The 15002-nt window shown below is 33.2% G+C and overlaps 1 protein-coding gene across 1 annotated transcript; it reads right to left on the bottom strand.

Annotated features, from left to right (window-relative positions):
- Positions 1-1936: 1936 nt before the first annotated feature.
- On the bottom strand, positions 1937-2686 carry LOC144253362 (uncharacterized). The gene has a single exon (XM_077795477.1). The coding sequence runs from the start codon at positions 2684-2686 to the stop codon at positions 1937-1939; it is 750 nt and encodes a 249-aa protein (XP_077651603.1).
- Positions 2687-15002: the final 12316 nt, after the last annotated feature.

Raw genomic sequence — 15002 nt, 5'->3', positions numbered from 1 at the left:
AAAGTTTAACATGGTTTTGTAAAGGAAGATGAATAGTTTATCATTTCTGAGAGGATATTTGTAGTACCCATATAATTCTTCTGAAGTTAAGGTTCACCTTGAGGACCTTGAGGAAATGCAATGTCAGTGAGGACCCTTGGATAGAAATGAACTTCAGATGGTCTCCCTTTCAGGAAATTATGAGGGAAGGGGACTTTTCTCCTTTGGTTCCCACTGAGTATCTGGAAATAGCCTGCATCTAACATATGGAAGGTCATCAATGAATAATATTTGAATCAATGAATTGATAAGAAATTCAAAGAAATAATAAAAGTGAGGGGCTCAGGAATATATTTCTCTTTAGCAATATTGCTTCACTTACATAAGGTTATCTCTTTTTTAACCAAATTTTAATTTGTGTTTACTTAATCTAAGAAAAAAAAAAAACAGTACGAATCCCTTTGCCTGTTATGAATGACCTCCCAAGTACCCCAAGTACGTACCCAGCATTGAGGCTTATAATTTTTATCCTAAAGTTAATCAGTCCTAAATACATCTTCTCCTACTTTACCTGATCTTATTTTTCTTCTTCCTTCATTTACTAAGGCCTATACCACAAAGAAGCCTTTTCTTTTCAATTGTATACAAAAATATTGATAACCTCCATTATGCATGTTTTTCCATTTTTATAGTGTGCCTCATTACTCCTATTTTATGTTACTGTAATTTCCCTATGATAGAAACTCTTCTAGAGAAACAGTCTTGCTTGTTCCATACATTCTTGATTGCTAGTATTATAAGTGAAATAAGATAAAATAGGATTGATTGTTTTGTGGGTATAGACAGCTTCCATGGACAACCACTTATGTAAGGATTTTATCTATCTGTAAACCTAACCAAAATGTTGACTTCCATGGACAACCACTTATGTAAGGATTTTATCTATCTGTAAACCTAACCAAAATGTTGATAATGTCACTTAATAAAGTTTTAGAAATAGATAATAAAAGAGTAAATGCACCACAAATTTCTTTCACTGTGAGCAACAAGATGTCCCCACTTTTCATTAAAAAATTGGTATCTATTTAGCAATATACACAAAACTTTTTACTATACATTTAAATGTATACAACTTATTGTGTGGCATGTAAATATATTTTTACATAATATTTCATAAACATAAATTTTAGTATGATTTTGATTAATGTGTATTAGTAAAATAACATAGGAATAAAAATAAATTATGTTTACAAAAGTCATTTAAACCCATTTCTTAATTATCTAATTTCTCACTTTGAAAATATTATAAAACCCAAATTTCTTTGTAGTGTTGATCCAACTTAACATTTGAATTCAAAGAGGAGAGATGGAAATTCTGATAAGTATGTCCTATGCTGTCACTTGAACCTGAATTACTGCTGCTTATATTGTGATGCAATAATGACCATTTTCCTACAGATAGGAGCCCTTGATAACCCCTCCCACTTCAAAGGCATCTGACCTTACCACCAAAAGAAAAAAATAAATAAAATTCTATCTAAAGTAGGGAATTTCAAGAGTAATGGGTCTTTTCTGTGAACAGTAACACACCAAAATGAATTTTCAGGATACAGAACAGGATATTCACAAATTTCTAGATCTCTGATACCTGTTATCATCCAATGTCTCTAAAAATAAAGTGTAAACCCAGCTTTTACATTTGATGTCATATTTGGAGTATTTTTGGCATTATATCACCATTACAATTCTAAAATTTCAGTAAACAAAAAAATTTTCATTTTTTTTTCTTTAAAGGACTTTATTTTGTTTCCAGGACCAAATATGGAGCCTTATGAATTTTGGGGCTTTGCTCTCCAATCCCAACAACAGTATTTTAACTTCAAATTCCCCTTTTTCCCCCTGGAAGGTCAATGATCTTCAAGGTTCTCAGGTCACATCTTCAAGTCACCCTTCTGCTCTATTTCATTGTTGTGCTGTTGAGCTCACTTTTCTGAAGAAAGTTGTACCAGGACTGGAGGAGTAGGGCCTCCTCCTGCAGGGCTCTCTCCTCCTCCTGAAGGGCGCAGTGCTCTTCTCTCAGAGCCTTGTTCTCCTTGCGCAGGGCCCGCTCCTCCTTCCACAGGGCCTCTTCCTCCTTCCCCAGCGCCAGGCCCTCCTTCACCAGGGCCTCTTCCTCCATGTTGACGGCTCTCTTCTGGTGGTGCAGGGCCCTGATCTCCTGGTTCAGGGACCTCATTTCCTCGTCCAGAGCCTTGGCCTCGTTCTGGAAGGCGATCTCCTGCTGCTTGCGGGCCTTGAGCTGGGCCTCGCGGGCTCGTTTCTGTTGCCGACTGGATTTTCTCTGCGTGTTGAAGGCCTTGACATTTTCTCTGGGTAATTTTTGTTTCTCCAGAGTGGTCTTTTTCAGCTCCCAGAGGACCTGGTTTTCCTCCTGCAGGAGCTGGTTCCTTTCCCGGATCAACTTGTTGTCCCTTCGAAAGGCTTCACTCTCCCCTCTGAGAGCTTTGTTCTCTCTCCACAGGTCCTTGTTGTCCTCCCTGAAAATGTCGTTCTCCTTTCTGGACGCGCGGTTCGCTTTCCAGAGGTTCTTTCCCACTTCGGGAGATTCATGATTGACTTGACTTTGTTCTCGGGCACAAGAGCAGAAAGGGGAAAGCAACTGCAGTATCTTCTTTTTATTGATCCGTTTTGGTTCAGAGCTCTCCATGTTCCTTAGTGTGCTGAGCTCAATATATCTATTTGGCTCCCACTACAGGTGAACCAGTGATGCTTGCAACAGAAAAGGCCCTATATGTGCGGAGAATTTCTTCATACAGTTCTGGTTGTGGTGTTGACTTGTATTAGGAGAAATGTGGCTGGGTCTAAACCAGGCTCAGTCCGGCTCACTGGAGGAGAAAGCAGTGAATATATGAATTAAAGTCAGTAAAGTAATTATAAGGTTGATATCACTCAAATTGGGTCTAAGTCACAACACGTAAATTATATATTAATAACTTTATCTTGAAGTACATATTGAGTCGATCAAGAATAATGCATGGAATTATTATCTGCATGTCTCAGTTAAATTATTTCTGCTAAATATAATCTTCCACCAATCACTTCATTTTCAATAAATATATCACTTGTTATTAGTATGGAAATACATTATGTATTTTAAAAATGTTTCTAGTTATATAAAAATAATTCCAGTAAGAACTAAAAAAAAATTTTTAAAAGAAGTTCTGTATCATACTGTTTAAACATTTAAGATTATTTGAACTGTTAAATAGTTAAATATTTAACTAGAGTCTCACTTACAATTCTGTGATCTCTGAATTCCCTGAACATCTGATCTCTGCTAATAACAGAAAACAAATAAGCAACATCTTATGTCAACTATAGTGATGTCATTTAGGGTCAGAATTAATGACACAATGAGTCAAATATGTAGCATTTGTCTCTTTTGTTAGTATGTGTTTTAAGAAAAAAACTGATTTTGAAGATAAAGTTTATATTTGATGTTTTTTGTTAAACTAATATGTATTTGATCCTTACTTCCACATGAATTATTAACATTGACTTAAAACATTGATTTTTGTTATTAACAAAATAGCTTATATTGATAATATGTTAGTTTAAAATTACTAATAAACACTGTATAATCAAAGGTGAAAATATTTAAAAATTTTAAGACCACTCCTGAATAATCAACATAAGGTAAATTTTTTGTTATATTAAGAAACTTAAACTGGTAAATTTTTAGCTACAGTGATTTCTTTCTAGATGCAGTTAATATTCAACTTTTATTCACTGACAGAACAATAACAAGAGTATAGACTTTTATAGTTTTTTTCAAAAATGATATTTCTGATAAGTTATGACAATATTTAACTATTTGGATGTTGCATGGATACCACAATGTTTTACCTGTTATTATGAGCATATTATTGGTTTAAGGCAGAAATTTGAAAATTTAACATAAAATAGCATGAATAATCCCAAATACTCAAATCTGAGTAAAGATCTGTCAATTATCTTACCACATTTATTAGCAGCCATTTATTTATTTCTTTTTAATAAAGTTAAGTAATTTCTATATATTCATACTAACTTAATAAAAATAGTATGAAATTCATATGTTATGAAAGGATAAGAGATATTAAATGAAAAGGATCTATGTGAAACTTTTTTGTTTTCAAATTGAGAGTGAAATACCCACCTGATAACTTTCACCAGTAAGATAGTTAAGAAAGTGTATTAGCTAGATCCGTGGCAGCTTCTTTATTGTGCTCCTGCTACCATGGTAGCTAAAGATTCCAAAATAGTTCTAAAAAACACAAAACTCAGGGCATTCTGCGTTGGAATGTTATGATTCCTGAACAAAAAGGCAAACTGAGAAGCAAGAAAAAAATCTTTTGTCATTGATCTATTGAATAAATTGAATCCATTATTTAAAAGGTTTTCACAAATAATCCACATGCCTAGATGACTTTATCACTGAATTCCTACAAATATTTTATTTTCATTGCTACTTTCTCATTTGTTTTTATTAATAGCATTTAATTGACAAATCCTAACTGTATACACTTATGAGGTACTTGATATTTTGCTATTTATGTCCAAAGTGAAATAATTAATCTAGCTAATTTACATATCCAAATATTTAAGACAGAAACAATACTAATATATCCATGAATTCTTACAGGTGATAAAAATTAAATGGGTAACTTATTCTTTTGAAAGTGCATTAGTCTGATATAAAACCTATCAAGAAAGAAAAACTGTAGTATAAAATATATTATGAACCACAGATGCAAAAATCATTACAAAAAATTGACATTCCAAGTTAGCGACAAGTAAAATAAATATCAGTACCAAAATGGGTTCAATTTATAAATGCAAGATTGAATTAACAATGGAAAATAAAAGTAATTGAATTCAGCATATTAATGGAACAAAAGAGGAGACTTTTATCTCAAGATAAGAAAAGTCACTTTAGTAGCTACAGATAAAATATTTGATTAAAACAACAATCAACACACATTCACAATTAAAAACCCAAAACCATTAAGTCACCAATATCACCAAATTCTTTTTAGTCTACTAGGAGTAGAATGGAATGGATCACTTGCAAATAGCAATAAACAAACCAACAATTTTTAAAAAACCTGTAGAAATATATCAAATGATGAATCACTTATAGATCAGGAATGTATAAACAGGATTTGGGGAAAAAATAAGGGTCTCACTATTAGTAAATCATATTAAAAGTGCATAAAATTGAAGATATTTTACATTTAAACTATTAAAATTGAATATGATCTACTAGACATTTTGGATGTCAGATTATCTGAAAATTAGCTTCAGTTACATATGTCCAATAAACAATTTGAAAATAAATTTTATAATTATGTAATTAAAATTTATAGTAAAAACAATTACCCAGAAATAGATCTATGTAGGACCTCCATATAGAAAAAATTATAATTTAATCAATCACAAAGCTATAAATAATAATAGACTATGTTTATTATCAGAAGATTCAATACTGATATGATATTAAGTCTTTTCAAATTATTTATATTTTCAATGGGTTTCCAAAAAAATAAATAACAAAAATAGGAGTTTTTGTTGTGTGTGTGTGTGTGTATACATATATATGCATATACACATATATATGTATATATATATAATTGGATTCTAATATTTCTATTGAAATGCAAAGGTCTGGAAAAAGCCATGATAATAGCAAAAAGATCAACTTAAAAAAACTACAATAAAACACATTTTGTAGTGTTAATTCAAGGGCAGACACTTTCATTAGAACATAAAACAGACTTACATGATCCCATTTTTAAGCTACATAAAAAACTATGATCATTTTCCCACAAAACAAAGCCAAGTGAAACAGGTAATACACTGAATATGAATTTATTTAAACAAATTCCAAAATCATACAACACCTATCATTCATATCAAAGTAGAGATTTCTTCTAGGAGGTGGGAATCAACTAATGGTGAGATGCTTTGTTTAATTTTTACATCTATGTGGGGATTCCGTGAATTTATTTATTTTTGGTATTAACTAGAGCAACACAGATGATTTATCACTTTATATATTATTCATTCAATCAAAAATATTAATCTAAAAAAGATTATGTGTTAATCTGCATATTAATGTCTCTTTTTATATGATTTTTAAGCTAGAAGTCTGCTACTTGGTAGTAGGGTCATCTTAGATAATTTATGAACTTTTCCTTTCTCAGTTTTATCAACTCTATTATATTGATCACTTTTTATAACAATTAATAAATTAAGATGCAAAAAACTTAGAAGTTTTCCTGTCAGCATAAACAACACAATATCAGAATTTTTTAGATTATTTTTTATTAGATCATTATTTCACTGCTTATAATGAAAATAATTTTCTAGAATATCTTTACATTTGTATCAAATGTCACTGGCATTGTTATTGTAGTACCTTGCCTCATGAAATAAACTATGTTTTCATATTTTCCAAAATTTCTGTTCAAATTGTTTTCTTTCTCTTTTTTTAACAATATTTTTATTTTATTTTTATGTGGTGCTGAGGATCGAACCCAGTGTTTCACATATGGTAGGCGAGCATTCTACCTCTGAGCCACAACCCCAGCCCTCAAATTATTTTCTTTATTGGCAAATATATTATTTCATAATTTAGATAAATTACAAATTTCAAGTTGGCTTTGCCTTTGGTATCTTTTAAACAAATTAAGTGTGAGAAATGTAGGCAAAGATAATGATTCTTTGGCTGTTAATTACTTAGGAATATTAGAAAATGCAGACTAGGTTAAAGATAATTAAATTCCATGTTAGTAATACTTTCACTTCAGAAAGCAAATTCTCCAACTATATAGATATTTCTGTGTTAAGGTCTGTAAACAAGTAAAAAATAACACCTGGTATTTTGCCAGAGAAATGTTAGAGTTCGTAAACAAGTCTGGATGGTGCCTGGCAAAATGTCAGAGGGAGTGGTTTGAGAAGTAACAAAATCGAGCCATTAAGTGTGGAGATTCCTTATTGGTTGATTGATGTATCTAGTTTATGCTAATTAAGATAAGCTGTGCAAAATGTATAAATAGCTCTATTGCCCTACAATAAACGGCTCCTATTCCTGCTGCATCAATCTACAGAAGTTATTCGTCACCCCCCGGTTATTTTGCTGCAGCCGGACTGCGGCATTTCTGATTACTGTTTTGTTAGTTTGTAGATGAATTATCTTGTTTTAGGATTTTAGTGTATTTCAAGAAGTTGCCACATGCCATTTTCAATGTACACATGATAGTGTTTATTTAATTGCAGAATATAGGGTAGGACAAAATACAATAAAGATTCGAAATAATGTCCTCAGAAAGTGTCCCATAACTGGTCACAAATTATACAAATTCATTTTAAAATCAACATGATTTATTTTCTGTGCTTTCTGAGTTGAAGGCTTAGCACATAAGATTGCCAAAAAAATTTTCAGAGTGAATAAAACATTGGGGTATTTACAAAACAGCATTATAGAATTTTAATATCTTAACATTTAAACTGGTTTGGTTTGACCCTGACTCTGACACTTCCCATTTCTATGGCTTTAATATTCTGTCTGAGAATGAGTTGTCTCTACTATAAATTCAGCCTAATGGACTTGTATCTAAAGTGAACTCTTGTCTTGAAAGGTGAACAGTTTTGGAAGGTCAGGTCTAAGAGTCAGACTTGTGGGGAAGAGGGTGAAATTTTAAAACTCTTTGATTGCTTTTAATTCTTAAATATTATTGTGCTTTGCAATTTCAGATTCTAATGTCAGTAAACTAGCCTTAGGACAAGCATGATCAACCATGAAAAATATGGTATAATTGGGATTTTGAAAAAAACATTCACAGGTAGCATTGTTATAGTCTAAATTGTGCCCATAAAATTCATATGCTGTACTCATAATCCTCAGTGACTGAGAATGTGACCATATTTAGTTACAGGATTTTTAAAGATATTAAGATGTTATTAAAGATGTTATTAAGGTAACGTGAGGTGCTGTTTTGCTTAACGCAGAATTATTACTTCATTTATGCTATCATGTGGGTAGATCCTAATCCACCATTGATGTTGTTCTACAAAGAAAAAACTTGGATATAATCAGACTACCGGGAAGACCATATGAAGAAACAGGGAGAAGAGAGCCATCCACAAGCCAACCAGAAATGTCTCAAAAGAAGTCAGGCTGGTAAATATTTCACCTCTGATTTCTAAGCTTTTGGAACTTAAGAGAAAATATAGATTGGCTTTTTGAACCATCCAGTTTGTGGCTCTTGGTTAAGACAGCTCTAGCAAACCTACTCAAACATCGTGCTTTCTTGCTCACTTTCAAAAAAAAAAAAAAATGACCAGTGAAAATAGACTTGGGAAGAAACAGCCTATTAACAGGTTAATGCTGGCTGGTGCTCCTACATTACTGTTGTGCACAACTTACAACTTCCTAACTTACATTTCTTCTTTAGGTACCAGGTTACTAACAATTTATTCTATACTCATTTTGGGCTCAATTTAGAAACCCAACATTCACATTCCCTTCTGAGTATGTTTTTACTCTTGTAGCCCAGTGGCCATTTCTTCTGTTGCTTCTTGTGAAACTATGTAAGCGGAAGAAATTTGCCTCCCTGAGAAGTGTCTTTCTGATATGAAGTTCAGCAATTCAGAACCAACTTGAGTGCATGTGGATATTTGCACTAGCTAGAAGACTCAGGCATACCTATTTGTGTTTTCCTTCTTTAACAAGACATAAAAAAGATTTGGAGCTGCTAATTTATCTTTACTTATTCAAATGGGCTGGTATTTACAATTTAAGGTAGAATGTCCCTGGTGCTCTGAAGTACAGAATTCAACTGCCACAATATTTTTGTCAAACAACACCTAAAGGAATGTAAAGGAGTAAGGTGCTGTTTTGCTTAAACCAGAATCATTACTTCATCTATGCTTGCTTAGGAAATGCTGAGCTTGGGAAGTAAGCAGTGAAAATGTGCATACTAAAGCCACCTGTTCCAGCTAACAGTACAGGTGTTAGCTTGTAGTTGTCACAAGCACCTCGCCTTTGCAGAAAGTAGTCTGGAAGTCTCCATGCCTTTTGCTTTCTAAGGCCCCAGCAGTAAGCCTTTGCTTATAAGATCTCAGTTGGATTCTGCTAGTTGTTAAGCTCTACAAGGTCTGTCTTGCTTCACACTGCAGTGCATCAAGTGGCCCCTTGTGAGCATTTTCTGAGGGTAAGTGACTGCCAAGCTGGTGCTCAGCACTTCTGACAGCATAAGCATCCTTCCTTAAGGTGATGCCTTTGCTTAAGTTTCTGCAGCCCCCACAGACTTACATATCTTCCATGGAACTCGGGAATAAAAAGCCAAAGGCTCAATTGTAAACATTTCACCTAGATAAACAGAAGCCTCTCCCAAAGTTAAAACCCTTTTCACAAACTAACACCTAAGGCCCAATGCCTTGCATTCTGGGCAGAAGAATAGTCTTAATAATATCTTTAACTTGCTGTTTTGTTTTATGATTTAGAACATCTAACCAGTAGACCAAATTTTAACATCTCTGAAATTAACTACCTAAAACTGCAGATGTCCCAGAAAGGGACAGGATTTTTCATAACATGCACTATTCAGGAAATCAGATAATAGTAGCTAGTCTCTGTGATAAAAACAGTGGGGCTTAGGCATACAATTTTGAGATAAATCTCTCCACCTTCCCAAGGCAGAATGAGTAAAATGGTGTGGAGATCAAAGGCAGCCTAACAACCTTCCAAATGGACATGGGAAAGAAATGACTCCTTTACCCCAAGATAAAGTAAATATTAGAGACCTCTCTTGGGGAAAATTATTGATGCAATGACATTCAGGAATAGGGTCAAGAGCCTCTTGTCCTGTGAGAGTCGGGGATTAAGTATATCTAAGGCAGCCTTAAAAGATTTAAATAGCCAGAAAATCAAGTCTTTTGGAAATATGGTTTAAAGTTTTTAGACCAGGCAAAAACAGCTCTTGTTAGGTCTGTTTGAAAAAGTCAACACTAAATGAGGCTGTGGATATCTATCAGGATGGTTTCAATTTGAATATTGCTTTCAACCCTAAAATTCCATAATTGTCTTTAAAAATGGTAATTCAAACCAACAATGACCCAAAACAACCACTTAATTTTAATTTATATTCAAAGGAGATTTTTTAAATTTAACAAAAGCAAAATACAACCACAGAGATTGTTTTTTCTTTTTTTTTGACTACTTAATTACTTTATAGAAAATTACCTTTCTTCCTTAAAACAGTATGAGACTGCCAAATCCACTCTAGTAGAGAGGAACCTCATGCTATTTGGCTCCTGGGCTCCATCTGCCTTTGTCTGTATCTGCTTTCATCCTCCTCAAACTCCTCTCAAAAGGAGCACAAAGAATCTGCAATTCATGTCAGGGCACCCAGCCAGATTAGAAGCTGCCAAATATCAACATTAGGATTTGTGAGAAGAATTAAGTTACTTAAGCCTTCTCAGTAGCATAGCAATGGTGTTGTTAGATGAAAGGTTATGCAGTTTGAGTCTCCATTTCCACCCTGCTGAGAAAAGATAATTTAGAAGTGAGAGTATGAGGTTATGATGTGATTTGGACATTTTACGGTGCCCTAACCTTTTCAAGTGCTCTTCTTGCTGTCTGATTTTGTTGTTAGTGATTTTTTTCTTTTTACTCTTTTTCTTTAGTTGTCACACTACATTATGGAGAGTAGTGTGTGAATAACTTCACATGGTACCTTTTAAGGGATGTTGTGGTTCTGTGTACATTTTCCATTATTCATTATCTTGTGAAGCAAGAGCTAACCCTTTGTTAGCTCTTTGGCTATTTTATTCCCACTAAATGATTTTATATTTATTTGTGATAAAATTTAAGAATGTAAATTATGAAAAATCTCAAGGACCACATATTGAATGAAACATTTTATTAATATTTTCAATATTATTTTTCTCAAAGTAAATGGTAATGATAATGGTGTAACCTCACAGGTTTACTTTGAGGTTTAATAAATCAATATGTAAAATGGAGATGAATGAAAATAATTATAATTATTATGTTAATGTATATTTTAAGTCCCATCTGGGGAATAAGTAGTGTTAACAACAGGACTAGTGTTTTGAATGTTTATAATGTTTTTTAGTTTGAAAATTTTTTCCATATTCATTAATTCTTCTGCACCTTATGGCAATTTCATTAAGATAAGAACAAGTTAAAAATTATAAATTTAAATCTAAAATATCTCTATCTGTGAAACTTAAGAACAAAATATTCTTATGACTTACATGAATCACTTGGTCACTAAGAAGAAAGCGTAGAACCCAGGATTTTGGCTGTAAAACTGTGACTCTTTTCTATGCTGTGAGTTTCCTAGATCAGGTATATAAGAGGCCCTCAGAATTCTGAGGAGAAATTTTTTAGACTATACTACTTGATGGAGTAACTTTTTTTCTTCTTGATCATTAAATAGAATTAAATGATATTTCCAAAATACTTTAATATTATATATTTCAGTATACACCTGTATTTACAGAATATACCAGAAACATAGTACTGACATAGAGCTTAAGCGAGAATAAAATCAGAAAACTTGGATGTACTATTATCCAAGTGGCTTAATCACTACATAAAAGCAAATAAATGGCTTTATTTTATCTGTAAAAGAATGCAGTAAATTAATATTATAACTTAGTGAGGGAGCTGCCTTAGGTAACTTTCATGCAGTGTTTCCCTTAGGCCTTAACTATGTGTCTATAGTATATGTGAATGTTTATGTGTTTTCCTTTTTCTTTATGTTGTGCTCTGACAAGTCCAATATTCATTCTTAATTTTCATATTTTTTAATGAAATTTCCTAAATTAGGGAAGAGAGTCATTACTATAGAAAACTGTCACCATTTATTCAGCTTTCTCTAAACATATGTAATTGAGATCCAAAACTATTGCTTGCAAGTAAAATCATCATTATTGTTACAGGTTGGATGTGAGGTGTCCCCCAAAGCTGACTTATGAGACAATGCAAGAAGGTTCAGAGAAAACATGATTGAATTGTGAGAGTATGAATCCAAAAAGTGAATTAATCCTCTAATAGGGATTAATTGAGTGATAACTGAAGTTGTAGAGTGTGGCTGGAGGAGGTAGGAATTGTGGATGTGGCTTTGGGGTATATATTTGTATCTGGCAAGTGGAATCTCAAGCTCTCTACTTCCTGATCATCATGTGAGTCGGTTCCCTCTGCCACACTCTTCTGCCCTGATGTCCTGCCTCACCTTGAGCCCAAAGGAATGGAGCCTACTGTGGATTGAGACTTCTAAAACTGTGAACCCCTAAATAAACTTTTTCTCCTCTATAATTATTCTGGCTGGATCTTCAAGTCATAGCAGGGAAAATGCTGACTAAAACAATTATTAATATCCTGTTACTTTATTAACCATAAACCATAGATCCTGTAGCTCACAGAATCAGAATTTCTGAGACTAGACTATAGAATATGTTTCTTTTTAAGTGTCAGTCAGAAGAAGAAACAAAGTTTTTTCTTTGGGGGGATAAAATATTACAAACATTTCTCTAAATTCTTTCTAAATCATTTTCATCCCACAAATTCATAGGATAAAGAGTCAAAAGGTTATCTTCACCAAGTCCCTTGTCCCCGTTAATATTTAATAATAGGCAATTGCACCAATTGGTTCTGCCTTGTGCCTTTAAAGAATCAAGTTTTTATATTTACATTTCAATGAAGCTGTAGACTAGAAGTGAGATGCACAAAGGGACTGTTATTCTAAAGCAATTGGTTAGGGCAATTTAAATGATAAAGGAAATTAATTATGGAAATGTCCAATTATTCTTAGCCATTCAGTTTTAGTAAAGAACAGAGAAAGTTCTGCACTTTTCCTGTTTTCTTTCTATACCCTGTGAGTGTGAAATTCACTAGAGATAAAATGCTCAATGAAACTCATGAATTTCTATCATCTAGATATGCTAGAGCATATATGGTAGAGAAAGGAGCAACTGAGTCTAACATATTTATAAAAACGTCATGGATGTAAGGGTTGAACTGAAAGTACAATTTTATTTTATTTATTTGTTTATTTATTTATTGGTACTAGAGATTGAACCCAGGGGTTCTTTAACACTGAGCTTCATTCCCAGTCCTTTTTATTTCTTATTTTGAGACAGGGTCTGGCTAAGTTGCTAAGGGTCTTGCTAAGTTGCTGGGGCTGGCCTCCAACTTGTGATCTCCTACCTCAGCCCCCTGAGTGGCTGGCAATTCAAGAGTGTTTCACCATACTCAGCTAGGAGGTATAATTTTAAAGAAGAAGTTACAGTTTTTAACTTGCAGTAATAATAAGTGCCTTTTTATACCATCAACTATAGCTGGAGGGGAATTTAAAGAGAACTGAATCCGATATCTGTCCTTCAGGTAGAGATTCTGATGTGGAGAAAAAGGCCTACCATCTTGCTTAAGAGATCTTACTGGTTAGTAAGAGAAACGTACTACATGCAGGGTCTTTGATATAAAGATCTGATCATCTTTGCTATATCTTGTGGACTTTATTTTGCTTTGTATTTCTTTTCAAATAGTGAAAATTCTGCTAAAAGATCTATTTTGTAATTTCAGGAGACCTTTTCTGGTTTCCATTTTTGCAAAATTCTGAAAAAGAAAACCCTTATTTGATTTGCTCAGATAACTTATTTGTCCTTTCTTCTGTGTATGTAGTATATTGGCCCTACAGTCACAAAATGCTTGTTTGTGTTTCTAAGAATGCCTCTATAATCCTTAGTATAACTTGCACATTCTTGAATTTCTCTGAGAGAAACAGAGAAGAAACAGGTAGCAATTTTGAGCATACATCATAAGAGTTCCAGCTACAGAAGAGGAAAGGAAAATGGAGGTAGTCTGAAAACCATTCTTTTTTTAAAATTAAATAATTTATTTTAATTAGGTATATATGACAGCAGAATGCATTTTGATTCATTATACGCAATTGCAGCACAACTTTTCATTTCTCTGGCACTGTAAATGACGTAGTGTGGCACCACGCCATCATTACTGCCCCAGTGCCCCCTGAAAGCCACTCTTAATTGAATCAAATGTGATGCCTGCCTTTAAGTTAGTAACAATTAATTGAGGGTATCAGATTTTCAAACAGGAAAAACCTGAATGCTGAGAGCTTTTTAAGGAAGTACTTAGTACAGGACACTTAATTAGGGCTGAGCAGATATTTTCAGAAAGGAATTGAGATGTGATAATAAACTCTGTAATAATGCTTGTAGGATAACACATGGAAGCAGGTAGTTGTGATAGGACCTGAATAAATGGGTAGCACTTTAAGTAATATGACTTGACAGGATGAGTATATGAAGGAGGCAGCAGGAGGAAAATAAAAGGTAGAAAAAGTAGCAAGCATTTTAGTAATCACAATGAATGAATTTCTGAAGAGATCTGTTCCTACACAGTGATCATAAATATTCACATAAAGCATGTAGGTGTGTCATCCCTTACCTGAGGTGAGAAACAAATTGACCCAAATCCTTTAGTCAGTTTTGATTCCTTCTGTAAAATTGCTTTATTTGCAGAATTGTGCTATTTTCATAATGTATACCTAACAATGTAACAGTTTTTATACTTAACATGGTTTTTGCTTGCTTTCTTCATATTTTTTTGTTCTTATTATATGTATATTACCAACATTTGTATTCTTTATATCTTCAGAGACTAATCAAGACACTAAATTCTCACGTTCACTTTATGACAGCCTGGTGCATGATTATAGGCTTATTATAAGCAAGGAAAATCAACACCTTTTTACCAAAAGACAGATTGCCTTAAGAAGAACAGTTATGAAAAATTAGGAAAAAAGTAAAAGGCCCAATCTAACAACAGATGTTGCTTTTTCTGCCAAATATTGCTCTGTGTCTAAGTCCCATTTCCAGAAAACTGTGTAAGTGAATCAGCAGAATACAATTTTATTTACAAAATTTAC

This window comes from Urocitellus parryii, chromosome 2, assembly GCF_045843805.1.
Source record: "Urocitellus parryii isolate mUroPar1 chromosome 2, mUroPar1.hap1, whole genome shotgun sequence".
Classification (NCBI taxonomy): domain Eukaryota; kingdom Metazoa; phylum Chordata; class Mammalia; order Rodentia; family Sciuridae; genus Urocitellus; species Urocitellus parryii.
Note: the sequence above shows the minus strand (reverse complement) of the source record. Positions and strands in the feature narration are given on the sequence as shown.

Coding starts and splice junctions, on each gene's coding strand:
- LOC144253362 (XM_077795477.1), bottom strand. CDS start 2,686: ATGGAGAGCTCTGAACCAAAACGGATCAATAAAAAGAAGATACTGCAG.